At 43.6% G+C, this 24677-nt stretch overlaps 1 protein-coding gene across 1 annotated transcript in view; it reads left to right on the forward strand.

The window, feature by feature from the left end:
• The window catches only part of GALNT13 (polypeptide N-acetylgalactosaminyltransferase 13), a 110952-nt gene that overhangs the window by 53862 nt on the left and 32413 nt on the right, over positions 1 to 24677 (forward strand). The window contains exons 8-9 of the mRNA XM_035566076.2: positions 7063 to 7180; positions 15514 to 15694. Coding sequence (XP_035421969.1) covers positions 7063 to 7180; positions 15514 to 15694 — 299 coding nt within the window. The remainder of the gene's footprint in view (positions 1 to 7062; positions 7181 to 15513; positions 15695 to 24677) is intronic.

Below are 24677 nucleotides of genomic sequence, written 5' to 3' on the forward strand. Positions count from 1 at the left end.
GCCAACTCAGGGGACAGCAGTTCACAGCAAAGCTTTACAAAAAAAAATTCCAGGTAAGGCAGTGGGTGGGCGAAGAAAAGCTTTTCAGAACTACTTATGCTGCAAATGGCCAAAATCTGTCATTTTATGTCCTTCAAAGCCTGGAGCCAGGGAAGCGCTGCATTTTTTAGGTTTCTTTCTCAGGAAGCCATCTGAGGAACCATGTTTTTTTCCTCTTCTTTACCGAGTTAAAGAGGAAAGCCGTGCCTTACCGCTGAAGCTGGTACTCAGAGGAGGCAGTAGATGCTCGTGCACAGGCGAAAGGGAGGAAGCCGCAGGAGGCTTTGGGGTCGTGTCTGCTCCCGGTGTGGGCTGCTCTGGGCAGCTCCCCGGGTACCTCAGCCCTTCCCTGGCTCCCACGTCGCCCGTCCCTTCCTTCTGGGTACCGGTGGGTCAGCCCAGGACCCGGGTCAGCTCTGTGCCAAGGGAAGGTCTCAGCAGGACATATGCCACTGGGTTGTGGTCTGGGTTTCTCACCCTCTCTGGGCCAGTTGTGCCCGGTTTCCCAAATGCGTGCTTGTCAGTGCCTTCTCTGAGTGTAAAACCCTTGGGAAACGCGCAGTGGGCAGGGAGCAGAGCTGTGCTCAAATCCGTGGAGTGCCCTTAAACGCAAGCAGCGGCCCAGGGAGCAGAAGTGGACCCTGTTGTTAGCAGAAGGGTGATGGAAGTATTTTTTGAGTCAAAAGAACTGTTCTCGTGATCTAAAATTTTATCAGCCAGCTGTGAAGTCAACTATTTCAGTCAGCTGTGCCAGAAGCTATTTCATTAAAGCTGAGGTGTGCGTTAAAATTTGTAGAGTTCATTATCCTAACGAGCTGCGCAGCCTCACGCCTCGCTGGCTGCTGCTCCCCTCACGTCCTTCGCCTTGCACTAGTTCTCCTGTCTCTCCTGTGTCAGATCCATTCACAGATGTAGGGGGGGTTGAAAGAAATGCAAATCCAAGTTCATATTTCCTTATTTTGAAATAAAGGAGTACTTAAAGTTAATCCAGAAGCATACATGTAATTGACTTTTAAAGTTATTAAAACAAGCAAATAGAAAAAGCAGCTTTTCATTTTTTCCCTGCCAGCTTGTAGCTGGTGATTGCTTGTGCGTTTTGGGACTTCTTCTGGTAAGGATGGGTGTTAGTGAGCAGAGTGGGGTGAAGGAGCCAGAAGTTAATGACAAGTGCAACATGTTCCATAATTATCCCTTTGACAAGTGTTTCAGACTGAAGCGATAGCTGCAAGGATGTGTAATTGTGCTGGCTGAGACACAAAATGTTAGCTTTTAGACACAGATGCCCTTTCTGGCCACCTAGGGGAGAAATTTTGCTCTCTTCTGTATTGGCACAAGATGCTCCCTGTTGCCCATGTCATCTCCCATTTTACCTGGTGGGAGGGGAACCCAAGAAGCAGCTGCAGCTGCCCTGCTCCAGCATCTTACAGATGCAGGAAATGAGAAGTGAAGGCAAAGCCTTGACGGAGACAAGCTGCCATGCATCCCTTTTACTTGACCAGGGAGACTGGGAACCCAAACAGATCATCCGAGCATCTCTGTTATGGTACAAAATTTAGTCCCCCACAAAACCCTTGCCATCCCCAAACCTTCTGAGTTCATCCTTCCGAATCAAAACTGGTATGTGAGATTTCATCTGGAAACACCGGCAGCTGGTGGAAACTGGGCAGAGGTGAAACAGACTTCATCTAGGAAATAACATTCAGTAGGGCATCAGCTGCTTTCAGTGCTAGCTGGTATCTGCAAACGCTTATCGAAAGCGGTTCAAGAGATTGTAGCAGTAAATCAGTCTCAAGGTGTCAAACACAATAGCAAATTCAGCATCCCAGGAGAAAAGGTATAATATTTCAGCTAAGCTCAGAACGTTTTTGGCAACCACTGCTACCTGACTATTCAAGAATTGGGAGGCTAGAAAGAAAGAAAAGCATAACCCACACCAAAAATTTAGAAACAAATTGATGACTTCATTTTTTTGTTTGTTTTATGTTGCTTTCACCATTCTATAACATTATTTTAGTCTTACATATATTGAATATGTATGCATTCATATTTTTAATTTGTAGTCGATGGAAAAAGCATAGAATACATAAAAATTGTTGACTTACGTGTTTGTTTGTGCGTATGCATAATATAGTCATTGCACTCAAATTCTGCTTTTTGTTACACTAAAAAAGCCATGTAGTTGGAAAAATTACTCAAATTTTTACCTTTTGTAATAACATTGATAAATTCCTAACATTTCTTTTTAGATTTAATATCACAGTGCATGTGTTTTCAAACTATGAGGGCAGTGAGGTCGTGGCCCAGGCTGCACCGAGGTGGGATTTGGGCAGCCTGGGCTGGGGGAAGTCCCTGCCCATGGTAGGGGTGGCTCCAGGTGGGCTTTGAGGTCCCTTCCAACCCCACCCCCTCTGTGGCTCTTTGAATTATTTTATATAGGATTCATTGTTTGGGTGTAACGTTTATTATTGTATATACATTTTTATGACAAAGACCAGAATAGCTTGCTGCTAAGAGATCACTAGTTGGCATGAACAGAGCTCAGCAATCCTGTACCCTGTGACCATTAATCCCAATGCCAAGTTGAACATAGACCATGCGGTGTTCTCAGAAGGTACCAGGTTCTTTCTAGTTAGTGGGTGTGAAACGTAGCTTGCTTGTTTGCTTATGGAATTAAAGAAACGGTCAAAGACGTAAGTTAGGTATTTGAGTCAACTGCAACATCCGCCCTTGCTGGAATCTCTGGAATTGATGGGAAAAGGTTAATTAATTCAGTGACTCTGATGTTAAAACCCTACAGCTAATTGTCATGCAGTACAGCTGTAGAAGAACTTTCTTACTGGAATCCATTAGAAAAGTTAGGCTGTTTGTCATACTTTTAGCAAACAGAATGGTGGGAATGCGTAGGTGCCTCCCATACTAATTAGCAATGCTTTGCCGTGGACAAAACGGGTTCTGGTGTAGGTACATGCACGTACGCTATTGCAGCTGCTGGGCTTTACACGTGAGCCCATAGCACTTTTCCCCCCTTATTTTCTTCTTTTGATTCTTAAGCACTCACTTAACATCCTTTTTCTTGCTTTTGTGTTCTTCTTCCTTTAGCTAGCTTACTGTCAGGTCAGCTAACACCATGACAGTGTAACCTTTCCCAGAGCAGTCAAAGCGGGTAACCTTTCCCCAAAGAATCACAGTTTTTGTGAAGGTATCAGAAGCGTTTCCAGGTTGCAGATGCTCCCGTTTGCAAGTGGTAGGCGAGGGGCGGCAACACTGACGGTGCGGAGCCCCCTCAGTTCCCCCAGCCAGGACGGAAGAGGGGCCGGAGTCAGTGGTCATTAGGTAATGGGATTTCCATCCTTTTTTCTTTTTTTAATGTAATTACAATTTTTACATGTATAATGATCAGAAGCAAAAGAAGGAATATCGGGGAGCTTTCAGTTAGTGAAGTGTCTTTGCTAGGACCAAAACCATAAAGTGAGAGTAGAAAGTGGAAATATTTGGAAGAAATACCTGAAGAAAAACTTGTTCATAAAAACAGAGCTGTTGAAGACAAATACTTCATTCTGTGAGGCGCATTGCAGAAATCAAGTGTGATCTTTGGCTTTGAGAGCAAACATTACCTGAGCTGGAGAGCATGGGGGGCTTCCAGGCAGTGCGAGGTGTGCTTCATACTCTGATGGTACAGCACCCCTCAGGGCTCACGTCCCTGGGCGGATACACACCCAGGCCCTTTGGTTTGAATAGTGAATTCTGTTCCCTGCTGTTTTAAAGCACCTCAAGGATTTGATCTTGTTGCCATGCAAAGTAAATGCAGTCGCTTCCAGCGATTGTCACGGGAGTAACCTCCGGCTTTGCACGCTTTGTAAATGATTATGCCTTTTCAAAATGTGTTATTTAAGTGCAAAGCTGGCTTCTGTTCCCAGAGGGCTATCTGGGAGCAGGACCTGGGTGGCTGCCCCGTGCACAGGGGGAGCTGGCAGCCAGAGCTCTGCCCCCGGCAGCTCCGCGATGCCCCTGGCCCCGAGCCTGGCTCCGGCACAGCGCCCTGCTCGCTGCCTGGGGAGCAGTCCTTGGGTTTAGCTCTAGATAGGGCTTTTTGGCCCTAGACAGCCATGCAGTAAAGGTGCTTCCTGCGGGTGCTCGGGTGGGTGTGGTTAGGTCTGAGAATTACTGAAATGGAGTCTTGGGCAATGCGGTCAGGTCTCAGGTGTGGCTCATCTCCCTCGCTGTGGTAAATGGTCGTGGAGAGTGCCAGCGAAATCCAGTGGTCTTGTTAAAACTTGCATTATTACCTTCCTCTTTTTCCACTGAAAAATCCTTGGCCAATATTTGTACGTTTTGTCATTAAGTGAACTCATTGCTCCTTCTGTAATTTTGCCAGGGGCACTAGAAAACAGTCTGTGCCGTGGTCAATTTACAAACATCTCGTCTTACATCCGCAGTATAGTATCAAACCACAGAATGTTTCTCACAGCACGTTTCAGTGGGTATTTCCATACCTGCCCTTCATTTAGTTAGGACTAATGCTGAACTGATCAGCAGGAAGCAAGGGCCTTGCCCACCATTGTTTGAGGAGCGTTCCTGCACCTGACAGCTTCGCTGAGCAGTGGTCGAGCCGCTGACCGCGGTACAGATGCACATGTACAGACGTGACTTTGGACCACGCTGAGCCGATGTACGGGGCTCAGGGCTTAGGGGAGGTGATGTCGGGTGGCTGTGGGCAACCCGCAGCCCCATGGGGGGCTGAGCCCAGCTCCCCTGGCGGCAGCATGGTCTGGAGTCCCACCAGGGCTGCTCCAGGCTGTCCTGGGACAGAGCGAGGGGCTGGCTTTTGGGGGATCTTTGGGATGCTGCAAAACCAGGGCTGTTAAAACCCCCTTCTGCTGCACTGCTCTCTTTCTGTGAAGTTAGAGATGTAGGTACAGGAATGGGAATCCTGCTTGCTGCTAACAGTTACAGAAATTAAAAGCAGACCGTATCTCCAAAATGAAATGAGAAGTAGGTTTGAATGATGATTAGCATTAATCATAACATATTACTGTAGTTGCTAGTGTGACTCCAAGTAGGCAAAATATAGCTAATAAGCAAAAAGCTGAGAAAAAAATGTAGAAACCCTGCCTTTTGCTAAAATTACTGTTTCAGCTTTTTTTACAGTGAGAGCTCTGCAGATCTGTTTATGCAACATTAAATTTACATAGCAGAGAGTAGTCCTGCCTGCTACATTTCAGTTATTTAAGAATCTGTGGCATATATCGGTACAGAGTTACTTACATTTTTACAGCCCGAAATTCAGCACTTTCAATTTCAGTTAGCAAGTAGTTAGGAAAACACTGCTTTATTTTTCATAAACTTTTGCCTATGGCATTTCAGAAGAATCCTGATCTTGATGTACAACTCAATTGCATCATTCAAAAATCATTTACATCGAATCTTTGCAAGAATGGAAAATTTGACGGTATTCAAGCAAACCGCCTTCCTCCAGGGAAGGAACTGAAGGGGGGAAGAGGAAGGGCAGGGGGCACAGGCTGTGGGTTTCAGTCCCAGAGCAGTGGGGATGGCTTTACTCATGCCATACCAGTGGCATTTGCCATCTCACTCATGCAAGGTGAGGGCAGTGAAGCGGCTTTGAAGCCTGTGAAGGTTCAGCTGCATCCCAATGCCAGCCGGCTAATTAACCGAGCTGTGGGTGCTGAGAGAAAAATAGAAACAAAGTGTGGGTAAACCCGGTGTTATTTCACTGTTAAACTGTGCTTTTTTTTTTTTTTTTTTAATGGCAGTAGCGATAGGCAGCTGGAAGATAATTGCTCAGCAGACAAATTGCCCTGACCGAGGTCTGGGGGTGAGTGGGAGCTGCTCGCGGCCTGCTGGGCAGTGTCAGGGTGCCTGCAGGGTGCCAGCTGGCCCCGCTCTGCCCCTGCCTCTTCTCCTGACTGCAGGCTGGTTTCCAATTTTACTGAATTTTCTGGAAGTGCACACAACCAATTCTCGTTGGTGTTGGTGTGTTTTTTGGAAAAATTCTGGGATGGCGTTTGCATAAGGCTGTCCCCAAACACATGAACTCCGGTGGAAGCTGTGCTTTAGGGCCGAAGTGCTGCTCACGCTGCCCCTGCACAGGTCCAGGGGACAGAGGTCTGTGCTAATCTGACCACCGAATAGCAACTATTCCTAGCAGAATGCACAAGCAATTCACTAAACAAGATCATGGAGTAAATGAGTGTTTCTGTGACTGAGTCCTTTGTTAATGGCTGCAGGCCGCAGCTACCGGCACGTGTACGTGCATGCGTACCCGTAGGTGCTGGGGCAGCCTTAGGCCTCCCTCAGCAGTGGGCAGCTGCGGTGGCAGGGTTGTGGCTCCCAGCCCGGGCCAGGAGCAGCCCTTTGGCCTCCCCTGGGGTGCTGGGGGTCTGCCGGCACAGGCTGGGGGCTGGGGGCCAGGCTGGAGTCCAGGCCGGGGCAGGGGCGCAGGACTGTGCTCCTGCAGGCTCCAAGAAGCAGTCTTCCTCCAGTGTGGGCACTGAGCGCTAAAAAAAGCCCCCAAACACGTAGAGCAGATATTTACAGGGAAGTAGGACACCTTTACACGAAGAGAAGTTGCACTCTGACTGGATTTGCCTGTTGTAAGGATTTATAATCCTGTTAAGAGAGATTATGCCTGGTAATTTTATGCACATTTAGTCTCCCTCTAAGGCAAAGCTGAGGCATTAAACTCTCTGCGCTAAGCATTTCCGATTGGATTTACACTGCTGTTCTGGGTGCAGCAGGCCACAATTCCATCCACTTTACCATTGCAAGGCTCTGGCAGGACGTGGCGGCGGTGCGGGGCTGCGCGGGGGCAGCCCGGCCACTCGGGCAGTGCTCTCGCTGGCACCGGGGGGGCTCTTATGTCTGTGCATAGCATATATTTACAGTCAAAATGTCTGGGGAGATTTGTGCTGTAGTATCACGTGATAAATTCCACAGTGTCTTTCAAAAGGTATTTTTTCTTTTCTTTTCTTTTTCCTCTTTTTTTTTCTGTTTGTTTTCAACTAGGACCCCTACTATGGCTGGTGGCCTATTTTCTATTGACAGAAACTACTTTGAAGAGATAGGAACTTACGATGCAGGAATGGATATCTGGGGTGGCGAGAATCTTGAAATGTCTTTTAGGGTAATTGCCGTTTTCCTTCATTTTCTGTCGACGAACACGGTTTTGCTGTAACAGTTGCTACGCTGCAGATAGGGTGATTGTGTTTTAGCTGTCATGCAAGTCATGCGTTAATTTTAATTCTGAAGATGTTTGGGGATGCCTCATAGCATTTGGTCCTTTTTACTGCATGAAACGTTTTATTACTATTTGGAAACTTTTACTCTACACTTCTGAGATGATAAATATTTTAGTAATATCTTTTTGTATGAAAGAAGCAAGGCTTTCTGTGAGATAGTGCAAATGCTAACTGACATAAACAAAGTATAAATGTGTATAGTTTTTTAAAAAAATACATGTTTTAACAAGTTTTTGAAAGTGTATGCTGTCATGAACTTGCAATTTCTGGCTGGGATTTTTATTCTGTATGGGATCCAAGCACACAGAGAAATTTCACATAGTGCAGAAAAGCGACTGTATTTCTACCAGGGATAGGTATGTTGTCCGTGACAAGATGAAAATCTCATTGAATGAAATGCATTTAGTAATTGTCCTCAGGGCATAAATGAAAATTGGAAAACTGAGTCTTCAGTATATCATTTTTAGACAGGATGTTGAAAATGACTCTTAACATCTCTGATGTATCACAATTTTTGCATTTTAAGTAAGTATGCAAAATAAAACCTGTTATACCTATCTAAAACCCATAGAACAGCATGGATATATTCTTCTTTCCTTTTTATTTTTTTTCCTCTGTTGTCTTCAGCTAGGGGTTGGTGGAATATTTTCTATTGACAGAGACAACTATGAAGAGTTTTGTCAAGCACATATTTCTAGAGGAGGTCAACTGAGAATTTGAAATCATTTTCAGGCCATTTTCTATTAACTATACATGGTTCACTTTCCAGTAAAATAGAAAGGTAGAGAGACTTCTTCTGAGTGTTAATGTCTCAAATCAACATTTGTTGGTATGTAGGCTACTAAAAATGCTCCTTGGATGTATGTGGGCCTCTGTATAGGAGCATATTTTTAATTTAAGCCTGTAGGATAGTAGACTTGTTTCTCGTGTCATTAGAAGTGATCCATGAAGCAGAGAGTGAATAGCACTGCTTTAAGGCATTAAAGCCTCTCCTATGTTAAATCTGCATGTTAGTACTGTTCACTTTTCACTTAGTATCAGCGAATGGTTTCTGTGAAGTGAAGTTCACCTCATGTGCTGAACTTTTAAAAGTCAGAAATGCTGATGCATGTAAAAGCCTGACTGGGTGAATCCTGAAGCAATTTGCTGTTCCTTGTCTTTGTTACCGCTTCCAGAAAGTATTTTACAGAAACAGTTTTGGGCCTTCACTTTGGAAGGGTCCCATTCTCATTAGCCTAAACATTCAATGTGTTTTTTTTGGAAGAACACTGAGTTTTCATTGTAGAAAGGGTAATCCCTGAAACACTGACTCTAATACAAAGAGACAGACGAGATGATTTTTGGTCAGAGTGCGTAATGGATAATATGGAAACTGATTCTTTGTGTGCTCCTTCCGGCAGTGGCTGGTTTTGTTAACAAAGATACAAACACCGATCATTTTCCAGCCAGGCCCTGTAAATGCAACAAAATAAAATAATTTGCAATTCCGTGGTCTTTTCCCACTTCCTGGCATAACAGATTCTTCTTGGCGGAAAGCATTTGATGATCTGCTGAGAGCAGCGTGTGAGCATGTATTCGGCTTCCAGCCTGTGCTGGAGACATGCCCTAAATAGGACATTCCTAATGCATCCCCTCGCTGAATAATGCTAACGTACTCTGAAAACCTTTCCTGAGAGGTCTGGCGGTTCCACAGAGTTCTTCTGTCTCCTACTTCCCTGCGGTGCTGCCGGAGGCTGCGTTCCTGCTGGGGGCCAAGGGAGTGGGGCCTGGTGCAGAGGATGGAGCTGGTGAGGACCGCTGGCCGCAGCTGGCCCCATGTAGCCGGGAAGGGCACAGCCACCCTCGGGACCCTAACCCCAATGCTGCGGGGCTCCCGGCAGTGGCAGGGCACGGGTAGCTGCAGTGGCTGTGCTGGGGGTCGCATTTGGTGTGGCTTGCAGTTCTGCTGCCTGGGTTTTCCTGTAATTGGTACTTGGGTTTGTTTTTTTTTTTTTTCCTTAATAATCATTGCTTGAGGTCTGTTTCAGTTCGGATTTGAAAGCTATTCAATGCTTCTGTGAGCAAGCTGGTGATTGGCCTAAGTTATATAAATTCCGTGGGAGTGCTGTCATGAGAGCTGAATTTCGGCTTTAAATTAGAAATGTCAGTCCAAACTCTGTGAGCAGACCAAGAGCAGTGAAGCAACGCTCTCAGCGGACGGCGTTGCTGCTGCAAGCTGTCCTTGTGGCCAGCAGCTTTCCCTCACTCCTTCGGGCTCTTCCGAGCAGCTCCTTGGGCATCCTGCTGGAAAACGTTGTGCTGTGCCTTCACATTTTCCCTCTTCAACTTCAAGAAACATTACCGGCTAGGAAAGCATGCATTGGATTAATAAGAGGGCACAGTGTCACAAATGGAAATGAAGTGATATGTTTGCAGTGCGGGGATTGCCATGGAAGTGGAAGATGGCCGTGCTGTGCTGTTTCCTAGCATTTAGAGCCTTTGTCTTTAAAGAAGACCAACCCCGTAGTCAAGTGCAACAAGTACAGCTTGATCAATAAGGTACCAAGGCCTCAGAATTTAAAAATGTGCCTGATGTAAGGCACCTGCAGAAAATGAGAAACAAAGAGAGGCTGCTGAGGTTCCTGCAGCAGCCACCCTGCGAAGCTGCAGTTACCACGGAGCTTCCCGAACGTCTCTGTGAAGCCAGGGGCACGCTGAAACTGCCCCTTGTTCGAGAAGGTTGCTGCGGTAGGAGTCAGCCTCAGGGACAGCTCTAGGTCTTGTTACGTGGGGCGTTGTAACACGGGGAGAGCCGTTGGGTTTGCTGTCAGTTGGGTGTGCAGCAAACAAGCCCCTGAAGTCCTGTCCTGAAAATCAGCATGTTACAAACTGCCCGTGCCACCCCAGGCTAATGTCTGCAGCTGTTTCCTGGGCAATTAGCGGGGGCGGTGGGATTATCCCCGACGGGATTATGAGAGGGATTTGCAGAATTACTTGGGTCCTGCCCCCCTTATCGCTGGGGGCACGTGGGTGCCGAGTCCTGGCCAGACCTGGCTTCCCCAGGGATTTCCTCCTCTCCCTGTCGCCTGAACGGGCAGCGCAGGGGTAATGGCAGGTGACGGATGTCTGTCTGTCTGTCCGGCTGGCTGCCTGGCTGTCCTGGGGCAGCCGCCCGATTCCTGTAAGATATCGAGGTAATGCGCACTGCTGTATACAGTTTCCTCACTCCTGGGCAAATCGATGTTTCGTCTATTAGCTGTGCTGCTGCTCACTGCTGAGCGGTCTTTAACGATTCCTTCTGGAGGATGTCTTTTAATAACGGCAATTTGAAAAAAAAAAAAAATCCTGGCAGGAATCTCTTATGGCCGGGGAGCGGAACTTTATTACACTAATGAAAGCGTCATTTATTCTTAAAGATTTTATATATATATATATGTATATATATATATTACTTATAGAATTCTTTGAACATTTTCAGTCTTCTCTTAAGTTCTGCATTATTTTTCCAGATCAGAAAATGCCCTGAAAACTTTATAGCCAGAAAGGAGCTTTTATAACTTCAGGCAGGCTATTGAAAATAATCTGTCCATCAGAGGAAAAAAATAAATTATTGGTTCTTTAGAAAAAAAATCCAAATAGGGCAAAACAAGGCTAGAAGAAACAAATGCACATGCTACCGAGACTAAGGTGCTGCTTCCCTTTGTTTGCTGGTACATGTCAGAAGTGCAGCAGGCTATGCAGACGTGTCCGTGTGCATTTCCTAAGAGGCGTGGTGGACTGATGTGTTGTGCTTGGTCTCTGAAAAGTCTGCTTTCTTTCTTTCTGCTTTTCTGGTTCGGCTGCTGTAGGACTTTGCACAGTAAATGCTGAAGGCTCAGGGGTGTGTGATCCACTTGGCACTTAGCGCAGCGCCCCGTGCTTAGAGGCTGCTCGAGCCAGCAGCGGCAGCCGCGCGTTGGAGGTCGCTGCTCTCCCGAGGTACATCTGTGAGGCTGGGTGCTGGTGAGGAAGCTTTTCCACAGAGCACAAAGCACTACTGATAAGAAATTTCCAGCCCGACGGTGTGGGAGGCCCCTACTTTCAATTGCAAAATTACAGGTGTAACAGAGCAGTTAAACATGTCGAAGTAAGCGCTCTCAGCACGGTCACTGATTTAGGCGACTGGGAGACCCATGCCATATAATTACGGGCATGATGGGATGCAGCATCCGCGAGGCTGGAGAGGCTGCATGAATGTGAGATTATTTTATCTTCAGAAGTACGCTGTGACATTGAAAATCATTTTCTGTGTGGCTGAGTGGAATTTGGGGTATATAAATCCCTAATCGCCTGGCAGACAGATGGAAAGTACAGCTCTGTGGTTTTCAGTATTCTTTAGGTGCTGGACTGTGCTCACTGATTTTAAGAGCCTGGTTTGCTCATATATTGTACTCGATGTATTTGTATACATAAGTCTAAAGTATACAACATTTTCCCCCTTTTTTTGGTCCACATTAATTTTTATGTATGTCATGATTCTCGTGTTTGTGTAGGGGAAAATATTCAAGGTACACCGATTCGGTTAATTTCATTATGGTGATCTTGTAGATGGGTATCGGAGTTTTCAGGTTTTTTTCCTAACTATTACTTATGCCTCACTGCATAGCAGCCAACAAGTTTAACTGATTTAATGTAACTGTGCTCAAGTGTTAACTTACTTTCTGACTGCAGAAATCACTGAGGATTTTTACCATAGCTTCAATCTATGAATATACAAGATAGGTTTAATCTAATACCATCATCAATAAGCACACATTCAGAAATGAATCCAAAAAATCCCCCTTATGTAAGTAAATATTTATTTCCTAATATGAAGTAAATAAAATCATTAACATAGGAACAGCAAAAACAAATACTTACAATCTCTTTAGCCTGAAATTTTCAGTTTTATTTTAATCCCAACCTCAAAAAGCAGCATATCTCCTGTGCAGTTAGTTTTACGTGCTTTGGCGTGGAAGGAAGTTGCGAGGAAGCCCCGCTCCCAGGAGGGAGGCAGTGAGCGGTAGCGCAGCAGCCGGCGCCGTGCAGGTTTGCTGCTGCAGCAGCTGGGCCAGCACCTGGCCGGCCCCAGCTCCGCTGGCACCGAGGGACGGGGCAGCAAGGGGAAGCTGGTCCCGGAGCTGCTGGAAATGTGCTGCTGAGATGCACCCGTGAAGGATGACTCCGCATGTGTGGTGGTTCATTTGTGGTTGTACGTAGGTAATAAGTACTCCAGCCACCCAAAAATAAACAAACACCTAAGCTAAGCCACAGGATTATTTTTTTTCTACTTGCTTTAATATTTGGAGTAAAGCCTCGGTGTTATTTTTATTTTCATACAGATTATTCTTAGTAGCCTTAAACATTTTTGATTGACAGGTGCTGAGATTTGTGGGAAATGACTTTACCTTGGTGTTCAAAAATGATGGAAGGGAAAAAAAATCCTGACAGCAGTCTGTACAGAAAGCAATCTGATGGAGCTTAATGCGCTCATTTTGTGCAATAATAGGAATGACTTTCAAAGGTCTAAGAAAACAAAGGTAGTTTTAAATAATTAACGCCTATATTTAAAAAGGGATAAATTATGTCGGCAAATATGAGCCATAGGTTTAATTCCATAGTGTGCAGTGTCTTACCACAAATTTTGAAGGAATTAATATTTGTAAGCCAAAAGATAAGTAGAAAACAGATTCGTCTGGCATGGATTTACTGTGGGTTTGACAGTTTGTTTTCCAGACCAAGGCAATGTGGCAGCTCCTCTCTTCTCTGACACATTTCAACAAGGGGCACTCTGGAAATTATCTCCCGAGTCAGGAGAAGATGGAGATTGTGAGCTGGGTACAAGAGGAGAGGTCCTGCAGCGAGGATGCAGTGATGGAGACAGCAGTTGTGAGGCAAGAGCTCATGAGCTGGAAATTTCCAAGGGAGGAAAGAACCTTGGTGTTGTATTTTTAAGGCTGTTTAAATTTTCAGACTCATACAAGGAGGAAGGCGTCTTAAAAATGATGACATGACAATAACCAGTTTATGAATAGTTTAGTGTGAAAATTGGAATTATAACTTTTTTTTCTTTTAATTTAAATGCGATACATCAGTCTTGTACCAAAATATCTGTGGTCAGTAAAACACTCCTGGCAGGAACTGGATAACTGACCTGAGGTCGTGTCCACAAGTAGCTCCTCGATATCAAAGTGTTAGGGACAGTTTTGGTATTCACCGTACTTGCAATGAAGTGTGATCAAATGTATACCATCGTAAATCTCGTCTATGTTGTGCACGAATCTGTGCAATCCCACAGTCTCCAGCCACTATATCTGAACTTTTGGAAAGTGGTCATTTTACCAGTGAGCATTCAGGAAAGTTTTTTTCTTTTTAATATTGAAAAGATGGAAGTCCTTCTCTTCTGAACACTTTGCAGGTTTATCTGCATTCCTATGGCAACTGTAATAAATAGCAGATTGTACCAAGGGCAGCCAAAAAGATGCTTTAAAAGTGTACAGGAACACACGTTTTAAAGTGTTAGCGTGGGAGGAATTTCCTGCCGAGGAGGGCGGTTGGGGGGACCTGCGGGAACGCCGATCCTCAGGCGGAGACAGAGGGTTAAAGCGCACCCACAATTGTTTGTGCTCGTTCCTGTCCTGCCTGGTGGGTGACTGCCGTGGTGCTGTGTCGATACATTAGCAGCGTGTATTTCGGTTTTAATGTGTGTTCCCTTTTTGGGGCGGCCGTATGTTCCTCGGCATCCATCAACTTGAAGTTTCACCTGAACTGACTGCTTGTCACTGAGCTGCAAAACACAAGATGTTAAACACAAGAATATTTTGATGTTGTCATTGCTTATCCCAGCGGAGTACATCACTTAGCATACTAATGAAATTATATAAAATGATCTAGCCCTAATTAAATAAAATCTGCATTAAGTTACTATGGTAACTGTTATGTCTGTGTCAAGGAGCTCTAATTACAAGACTGTACCAGCGTTCTTAAGATACCAAATGGTCCTTAAACTCTGCTTTTTATTAGTAGGAGGTATTGGAAATTTTAGTTCTGCTCTCTGCTTAGGCGGAGAGTAAAGTGAAGGGTGGGATGAGCCTAAATAGTGAACTGGGCAGTTGGTAATAACCCTTGTTGTAGCCAAAAAATGTCAACAAACCTTGGTGCAGAGCGAATCTCAAGGAATCGACGTCATCTGGCAGAGCAACAAGGTTTTGTAACCCTGCTGGCACCCAATGCAAATCTTCATTTGGCCCTGTTGTACACATCAAGACCCAGCTGCCCGTGTTATGCCTCTAGTCCTGCAAAGCTGGACCTGCAGCCTTCTGTAGTTCCTTCCCTAGTTCTTTCCAGAGCCTAGAAAGATGGGATATTGCAGAACAGATTGCAGGTAATGCACCAGCTGATGTGTATCATACCAAGACTCTAGCGAGCTGCCAGAAAAATATGTTACTTCATTTAACAGCAGGGTGTTGAAGTCCAGGATTAAATGATTGCTTATATTTGGGCAGTCATACTGAAGGCACTGAGCTTACTCGGAATGTGGGTTTGGGCTCCAGCAGGGGAAAGGGAGAACTCACAACTTGAAGCCATCAAATTCTCCTGTCTATCTGTGATGTTAAGGGTGCCTGCGCTTCTCTTTCTGCTGCTTTCTATTTGTGTGTTATTAACCACGGTCTGCTGTGTCTTTGCTTGGGTGGCCATGAACATAATTTTGCTTAAAAATATGTGTATGTGAATAGATACACAATTAAAAGTTCTGCTCTGTTTCTTTAAGTATTATGTTTTCCTGGAAAACTGAAGTACACAGATAACATCCGTACCCTACACTTAACAATCCATTCCAGGATTACACCTTTCTAAGGCTGGGATTTGTGTATATTTATGTTTATAGAATCACAGAATGGCTTGGGCTGGAAGGAACCTTACAGGTCATCTAGTTCCAGCCCCCCTGCCATAGGCAGGGGCACCACCCCCTAGATCATGTAACCAAGTGTGCCATTCCCCAAAGCTTTCACGTTGTAGCTAAAGTCTGTGCACTTTCATTGCTATCACGAATTGTGCCCCAGCTATTGCCCTTAATCTTTTGTTTGAAATTCCCTGTCGAACTGTGACCTGGGGAAATAAATCAGGAGATAACTGCTAACCTGTCAGAGTCCTTCCTGCTATAAACTCGATGTGTTTTGGATTGGTTTTAGTCAACGTTTTCTGCATGTTTTGATTTCAGATTTGGCAATGTGGTGGCTCCCTCGAGATTGTCACCTGCTCGCATGTTGGCCACGTTTTCCGTAAAGCAACACCTTACACCTTCCCTGGTGGCACGGGACACGTCATCAACAAGAACAACAGGCGACTGGCAGAGGTCTGGATGGATGAGTTCAAAGATTTCTTCTATATAATATCTCCAGGTAAGAAATTACTTTCTTGTTGTATAATGAATGATACGTAAAGTTATCCAAAAAAAAGGAAAATGTCAATATGAGGTGCATATAGGTAAGTGTATACATGTATACGTACCAAAAGTTGGATGTGACATAACAGCAAGGGATTTTCAAAATTCAAGGGAATGTTCTTTCCATGTGTCAAAGCCTATATTCGGTTCCCAAGGTAAAAATACTAGCTAAGAACGCGCTCCTGCTGAAGATTGTGAGGATTTCTTTTGAGAACATGATTCTTATCTTACCAGTTTGAAACCAAGTAGGAAAGCTCTTTGTCCCCTATCTAGTCTAAGAAGCACATTTGGCCAGATTGTCCTTTTGCTCTTATGGTCCCTGAAGGTTCCTTCAGAAGATGTTAATGGGAAGGACAGCAGCGATGCTCTGGGTCACTGCACTCCAAAAGGGCTCCTGTGCAGGGATCAAAGTGCCATGAAGAATTTTCACCATGTCTTGCTGTTTCCCCATTATCAAATATCAGTCCTGAGGAGAAACATTTAAATATACAGATCTTTTTTTCATTTAAATATACAGATTTTTCTTCCTTGTGTAACTGATTTTCATTTGTCTTAGTACGACACCCAGAGCATGCAAGTTATGTACAATTATAGTCACATACATCACACATACAATTATATGTGATAAAATAGATCTTCCTATTTGATCTTCCAACATTTGTTAAGGGCTATATTGTGGGTAAGTATTTTGATGAAATAACCTAACATTGATGTATTAAAGCTCGGATGTTTTTATCTAAAGATAAGTAAGGCCTCCAAATGAGTGAGTTGAATGGAGTGGAGCCCTTAAATGTGAAGTGGGACGTGAAGGTTTCATCAGTCTCTGAGTCTCTGATGTCTCTCTCTGAGAAGGATGTCTCCTCTTAGCTTGGTATAGAGTTGCTTCCCCACAGGTTCCCTGCACTGGGCAGAGCCATTGCTTCGCTTTGTATAGAGAGTGAATATGTGAAACGCCATCATATTTTAGTTTCACTTGTTTTTATCTTGTATTTAAGCATCAGCTTACTTTATGAAACTCTTAAATAAGCTTTAGTCTTTAGAATAATAACAACTTCCTTGAACACTCTCACATGGCAGTTTTCATGTTCATACTTTCCTCATTGAAAATTCCTTTGATCACTTGAAAAATTAGACTTGGAAACATTTTTTTCTAATCAAACTTAGAAATTGAAATAAACCCTTTTTCTTCTGTGAACAAATCCAAGAATCAAAAACTTCAACCATGGCCATGATCAGGAAAAAAAGAGTGTGTAACTTCATTGCTGGCTCTCTATAAAGACTGATTTGCACCTGTATTTCTGTAGTCCTTCAGTCACAGCCAACCTCCTGAAGCAAGCATTTTGAGCTAAACCTTTTTTTTTTCTTTTCTATAAGTCAAGACAAATAGTTTTATGTAATTTGATTTGGCTGAAATAAATGAAAAAATAATATTAATATACTCTAATATTATCTTTGTTTTAAAGATTTATTTATAAAATGGAAAACCATTTGGGTATTTTTTTTTCCTCTCCAGACAGTTTTACCAGTACCACAAAATTGTGCAGTGAATAAAAACTGAATTGTTTCTGTTTAAAAGCCAGAATATATAAAGTCTTCATATACAAAAGTCAGTTATTTATTTTTTATAATATGTATATACTATTATCTAAAATGTTTGTGATAGAGGGCAGTCGTAGATCATATAAGCTATTCTTATTTTATTTTGTGTTCTGGGATAATCTTCCCATTCTTCCACGTTTAAACTTTCTTCCAATTAAAATTCTATAGCAACAGAATCAGTTTACATTTTCACTGTCACCAAGAAGTAAACCCCGGACCATATTATTATCTCTATAAGTTTCGTGTTTCATCTCCAGCACAATTTACTGTTATTATACCTCAGCTCATTCAGGCTGTAAGCCTGCTTGTTCCCACAAGCTGTTTTGGTGCTTTGATTTTCCAGGGCTTCATGACATCTCAGTCAATCGTCGGGTGCCAACATGTAATCATCAGCTGTGATGTCTGAAAACTCTTCGTTTCTGAACGGGCTATCACAAGTGTCCTGTGGCTGTCACAGCATGCGCTCATAAAATATTCTCAGCCTATCCTGGAAAACCTTTATCAAGCCAAAGAATTGGAAATACTGTAAAAAAAGATATAAATATCTGCACCTGTATGTGCACTAAGGATAGACGTGTAAATGTGTATGCAGGCAAAAGATGGAAGCATGAAACCAATGGGAAGCGTGACAACAAACTGATTGCCATCAAATGGAGGTTTGGGTTGGTACTGAGTGTTTTGGGGAAGTGTTTGTAGGTGCTGCCTGCCATCTGGCAGGGAGGTAGGAAAGGCAGCTGCATCGTAAGGCAGGTTTTTTCTGAAGTCCCCTCTGAGTATTTGCATCTTCTGCTGTTTCAGTTCAAGGCCAGGCTGGATGGGGCTGGGGGCAGCCTGGTGTAGCGGGAGGTCCCTGCCCATGGCAGGGGGCTGGAACTGGAGGAGCTTTAAGGTCCCTTCCAACCCAAACCATTCTGTGGTTCTGTGGTTTTGTTGTCTTCCACTGTCTGTTTCTTCTGAGTCACCACGAGGATGAGTGGAGCTCAGGTCTGGAGGAACAGACCTGCTCTTAATGCTCCCGGTGTTTAGTCATCATTTGCAGCGCTGACTGAGCAGGCATCTGCCCCCGTGCCACACCTCATGGAAGGGCACTACAGGTTTCACCAATTTAACAAAAGGCAGAGGATTCACACAACGTGAGTGAAAAGCAACTGCACTGATGGAATCTTCTTAACTAGGGAAATGGAACTGTGCGTAAAATAGGCAGGATCGTCTCCCTTTATAATTGGTACTTGTATCTACCCAATTAAAGCTGAAAGAATAGAGTACGTGATGGAAAATGTGGCTGGGCTGCTACTAATGTAATTGGTTTCTATCCTCCTGCAAGAGGAAGCAAAAAAAAAAAAGAAAAAAGAAAAAAAAACAAAACTCTGAGAAATGGATGTCTAAGATGATGTAGAAGTGAATTCAAACCCGATATACAATGCAATAGAGTTCAAACCATAAATGTTATCGCATGGGATTAGCTTTTATTCAGTCATCCTTTATTAAGCTCTGGTTTTGTGCAGTCTCATAATACCAGATTCCCATTGTATTTCTACATAAATGCTTTTCTAATAATTTATCCTGAAAGTGTACATTTTCTTATGAGTCTAAGGCAGGCAAATGCTGACAATCCATCGCATCCAGGGGACTGGCACTACGTGCTTTTATGGTCTGCCCTGGCAGTAGGTTTTCCTAGGCTGATTAGGAGTTAGCTGCTTTAAAGCATTTAGGTAAGCTGAAGCTCCAGAAATACCGTACTAAGGGCTATTTAAAATACAATACATTTTAAATGAGATTTTATGAAAATAGATATAAATGTGACTAGAATAGTGATATTCATGGTAGAGAAATTTAAAAATTCCAGTTTCCAGAAGAGTGCAAGGTGAAATTGCTGATGTGTAGTTTCTTTTCTTTCTTTTTTTTTTAATGTGTTCAGATTTCAACTAAGAAATACATCAAAATTTTCCATATTTTAATTTTCAGTTTCCCAAATACAAGACTAAATATCCCTGATTGGAACAGTTTTTTGCTTTTTGTTTTTCTTTTCTCCTCTCTTCCATTTCTTTTCTTTTGGTTTCGGGATCTTCTAAGCAAGGGTCCATGTGATTACAGCAGGACTTCCCCAGTAGGACATGATTTTTTTAATATGTTGTTTCCAGAGAGCTTCTACTGAGGTATTCTGAGTTGAGTGAATAATTTAGTGCTGAGCAAAAGGTTAGGTTTGGCTGTAGAAATTAAAATAAAAAGGACATGGAAAAATGTCTGATTTAAGCCTACATTTGACAGGCTTGACTATTTCTCTAGCACATCTGCAAAAGATTTTTCCTGTTCTGCTCTTTTGATGATTTGATGTGTCAAAGCTCCAGCAGAATGCAATAAATTGGAACCAACCAATTTAAAGGAAATACAGCTCAGGAAAGTGGATGTGTTTGTTGCTGTCTTTATAGTACCACCTCCAGTAAGAGAGCACTGTGTCTTTCAATGTGTGCTCAGGCACTTTGTGCCACCCTTTGGCCATCAGCACTGCCAGGAATGAGACCTGCAGTGTTTTGGGGTGCACAGATCATATCCAAGGTTTTAACTACTTGTTTGGAAATATAACTTTATCAAATATTTTCTGGAGGATAATGCAACATTTGTAGAAAACAAATGAGTTAGGGGAAAAATGGTATTTTAGTGGTTAGTAGGTTCTGCGGGCAAATGCAGGCAGCTGAGAAAGTCAGATGACAAGTAAATTCACAGATGCTTCGTACTGTTTTGTTTGGGTCAAGGTACAACAGTGAAGCATTGCCTGCTGAAAAAATAAACGCTTTTCAATGCTATGAAAAGTGGTATATAAGCTGCAGTATATAAACTGCCAGAAATATGATTTCTGAACTCTGTAAGCCAGGTGGCTGAATTACCTCACTTTGAGGGCTTAAAAATGTGGGACAGTCGAAAGCGAAGATATAAATTTGATTTTCAGAATATATTGTTACGGAAGGGCTACATGGAATGACGATAAGAAATACCTATTTCCGTCTATCAGAGCGTGCACATTGCAGAATGCCATATGAATTGTCCCTCAAAGCCATCCCTCTGTAGATTTAAGTAGTTTAAATAGGGGATTTAGTTTTGGAAGTGGATATGAGGAATGTGCCGGGTGATACAAGTCAAGCCCATAATCCTTTCTGCTGCTGGTGCCCACCTGGAGCTGCCTGCACAGGGCTGCTGGAGCGGGCACGGTTCAGTGAGGCTGTCTTTTGTCCTGGAGCCGAGGGGATGCTCTCCGGGTTTGGGAGTGGGGTAAATATCGATGTGTCATCTTCTGAACTCACTGCTATCCTGCTGTTCAGCTGGTAGAAAATGCCCAATTTGAAAGTTTGGAAAGATGCAGACACCTTTGGTGACAGAAGCCATTGTGAAGCTCTGTCTAGAAGAGCGCCTGCCATGTAAGAGGTCAAATGAATGTGCATTTTGAAGTTTCCCGATTAGAACTCGTGTCTTAGACAGGGCTAACAGATTATTTTCTATTATGTTAGAGAGGAGCTTCTGCAGTGGCTTTGGACAGCCAGTTTTGCAGCTACCTTTACAATTTCGTAGGTTTCAGCAAGCAGCAGGGGAGACTTGTCAGCACCATTTTTTAACTTGGATGTCCAATATTAGGCTTCCCAGCCTGAATTTCATCAGCTGGTTTTGGAAGTGAAAAGACATCCCTTTTCCCATTGAAAAGATCAGTTCTTGCTGTAGGCCATTTTAATTTAGGCTTCTAAGCACAGCTATAAATGCAAGGCTATCTTTAACGAACCATTTTTCAGCAGCCTGTCATCTAGGGGGACAGCAGGCATTGCAAATACCGCTTTCCGCAGTAATGTCTGCGGGAAGGGATGCCGCTGGAGGAGGCATCGTTTTCCTCCCTCCACCTGAGGAAGACATTTCTCTGTCAATTCCCCCATCAACATTTCCCCAGGGTTGGCACAGGGCTGGGCTTCTTTGCCCTTTTTTTTATGCCAGTAGGGTGCTGAGGTGGCTCTGAAAATGCAGTTTCCATGGGAAAAGATGTGAAACTAATAAGATGGAAAATTAAAAGCAGCCCGCAGCATTTCAGCTGGGGGTGTGGGACTGTGTGGGAAGGGAACATTGCCTCTGCACCCCAGGATGCTTGGAGATTGAGTTCAGCCCAGGCCGAGCTTGTTTCCCCCTCCTTCGAGCAGGCCTGCGGCCTCCTGCCCTCTGCTTGCGGCGGTGCTGCCCTGAGGTGCCTTTCTTCAGCCCCACGTGTCCGAGGGAGGAGTTTGGGCAGTTGTATGTCATGGTGGGTAGGAGATGTTCATGACTCCTGGTCCATCACCAAGGCAGGGTGACTGTCGGCTTTCGGTCCTGTTTCAGTTGTTCACTATTTCTTCTTCAGTTGGCCTGCTGAAACCCTGAAGAAACTGGCTAAATCCTGACGTGGGCTGGAAAGTGTGCGTACTGCAGAGAGAACACTTTCATTCGCTGCTGAATACGGCTACTGGTGATAAAAATAAGGCCTCAATTAGACAAAGCAAAGGGGCTTATCTGGCCAGCCTTGAAGTACACATGGGTCGTGCTGCCTGAGGAGGGAGGGAGGCAGGTCTGTTCTCAGCACATGTAGGTGCCTACAGAAACTGGTGATTTCAGCGTGGTGTTAGGACTGTGCCAGGCCATCCCTTGAAGAGCCCTGGCCCAGTCACCAAGGAGACCTTCACAAGCCCATAAAGTATCACCATATCACCCCGCTTCATCTCCCCTCCGAGCCAGGCTGGGAGATTATCCCACCTGCCGAGTTGTGCGGTGCGTTGGCTGTCCTGGTGGTTCCCTCCCGATCGCCATTACTTCCCTGATCGCCAGGTCCTCCCCATTCCACCTGATGAACTTTACTTTTTAACCTCCTCGGTATTTTTGCATGTTCCTTGCTGATAAGCATCCTGTGGGACAGGCATCCCCCCTCCAAATGCATGAGCTCAGCTGTGGCGAGCTGCTCAGGACTGCGTTCTGCACTGCTTGGAATCGTCAGGTGTAGGTACAACAGTAGAGCCAATCCAGGACAAAAATACTTGTTTTTTCTCACAACAATTTTTAATGAAACTTTCTTTTTTTTACAAAAGTTAGTGCGAAATACCCATACACTTTCTGTATTTATTGTTAAACTAAAACTTATCTTTCTATGAAGAAAATTGCCATGTGCATCTGAAGTGAGCACAAAGCAGCAGAAATTTGGTGCTGCTCAATGTCCTCTCTCTTCTTTGCACAGTTGTGCATTTGCATATTTGCACAAGATTTCGATAAAAAATTCAAACAGAGAACCTACAAAATTTTATTAGAAGAGAAGAGTGAAATTAGGTCAGTCATACGGTGATGCTGGCAGGACAAGATTTGTTTAATTCAAAGCTTAATGACTACTGCTATTTGAGTGACTGGAAGGAATTTCAGTATTTCTGTCCTTCATATTTTCAGATATTTTTAAAGTTATTTAAGAATATAATTTATAAATTCTCAAAATATGATCATGTTTTTCAGGATTAAGAAGCAAATAAAGAAGAAGTGTATTTTATGAAATTAAAAAAAAAGATAACATTTTAATTAAAAAACATAAGAAATAGATTTTTTTTATAGGTAATTGCAAAATGTCAGAAATTGTTCACAATATTGTTGAACTTCTTTTTTATCCTTTTGTCCAACATGTGTTTCCTTTAGGTTATTAATCTGAAATATACAGATCTCCCGATAATTCTGGTAGAGAACAAAGCAAGTTGCATTTTAGTAATTAGGTCTCTGAAGCTATTATCTATCAGCACACACTCATCTCCCCAGCTCTCCTCTGGGACCTGGTTCATTTGAATTTACAGATTATGTACTAGGAGAAAGAGGAACCAATGGTTGCTCACAGTGGCATTGTGTTAAATATATCTCTCAGCATAATGAGGGTGCACACCTGGTAATTATAGTTGGAGGTAAAAGTCTTGATTAATCAAGTTATGAATTGCTTTCTGGAGGCTGTCTACTACTAAAAATAAAGCTAACTCCACTACAGAAGAGCCCATCTGAATTTTTTTGTGGTCTTACGGATATTTAAAACTGCTACCTTCCCTTATCTTTGTAGAAGCTGTGAGGGGATAAGAATAAAATCTTCTATTTCTGCTACCCTTCAATTTGGCCATCCTGTGTGTTGCCTGCTCATTCATGCCTCATGCTAAGGTGAGTTAGGAGTAGGAGCCAGAATTATTAACATAACCAACACAGATTTAAGAAAAAAAAAAATAAATTGAAAAACCTTATGGGTTAAATTTTGTCCAAAATATCTTGGGCTGAAAAAATAGGCTGAATTTGTCACATGGTGCATTTTTATATATGTGCAAGGACAGATGCATCGTGTGCTTAGGGAAGGAAATTCTTTTTTTTTCGTGCTCTTATACATTGGTTCTAAAAGGCAAGAGAGATGTCTTCCTTGAAGAAAGCAATGGGGCGGGGAGCTGTAAGGACAGGCAGGGCGATGCTGACAGAGGCTCAGAAAGCAGGTAGCAGGGAGTGAGATGGGGCCTCAGTGCTGGGGGGAGCAGCGCACTTGTCCTGGCACTGCCGGCTTGGCAGCGGGCAGTGACTGCTCTCAGGGTTGTGAAAGCTCTGCTCAGTGAAGCTGGCATCGGGTTGAAAGGTCCCAAAATATAGCCGTAGTAAGGAGCACTTTTTGTTTTAGTGGAAATACTGCATTTGACAAGGAGCTTTGAATTTTACTTGGCAGGAGCCTAACTATGAGTCTGCAGAGTGATTACAGCCTAAAACTGTAAGAGCTCAATTCAGGAGAGTTTAAAAAAAAAATCTCAGAAATACTAGATACACTTCAAATGGGATTAAAGGAAATCCCTTTCTTAGAGAAGAAGAAAATAGATTAAGTTGTTCTGAAAAACAGTGGAGCTGCTGCGTACATATGGCCCACGTTCAAATCGCTGTCAGCGGTACTCTGAGACCCGCTTCTTTTATGATGAGGTTAAAATGGTGCCGGGTGATTGAGCCTGCAGAGGAGACTTTCCTCCTAAATCAGTACAAATCCGTGCAGTTTTCTGAATGCAAAAAATGCTCTTTCCTGCCTCCTTTGGAATACAAAGTACCCAAAAAGCAGGATGGCTGACCTCGTGCCAGGAAGGCAGAATGTGCCCAAACGTAGCACCAAGCGGCGAAGCAAGGTGCTGCGTATTCATCTGTTTTCACCAGTTCTCACACTGTCCCTCCATATCAACTTCTCCTTGGCATCTCTAATGAAGAAACTACTAGCTTAATACTAACACATCACTGTTAGTATATTTAGTAGTCAGTTGTCTGTTATTTTCAGTGTTTTGCATTAAAGTATCAGTACTTAC

Source organism: Cygnus atratus, chromosome 6, assembly GCF_013377495.2.
Source record: "Cygnus atratus isolate AKBS03 ecotype Queensland, Australia chromosome 6, CAtr_DNAZoo_HiC_assembly, whole genome shotgun sequence".
Classification (NCBI taxonomy): domain Eukaryota; kingdom Metazoa; phylum Chordata; class Aves; order Anseriformes; family Anatidae; genus Cygnus; species Cygnus atratus.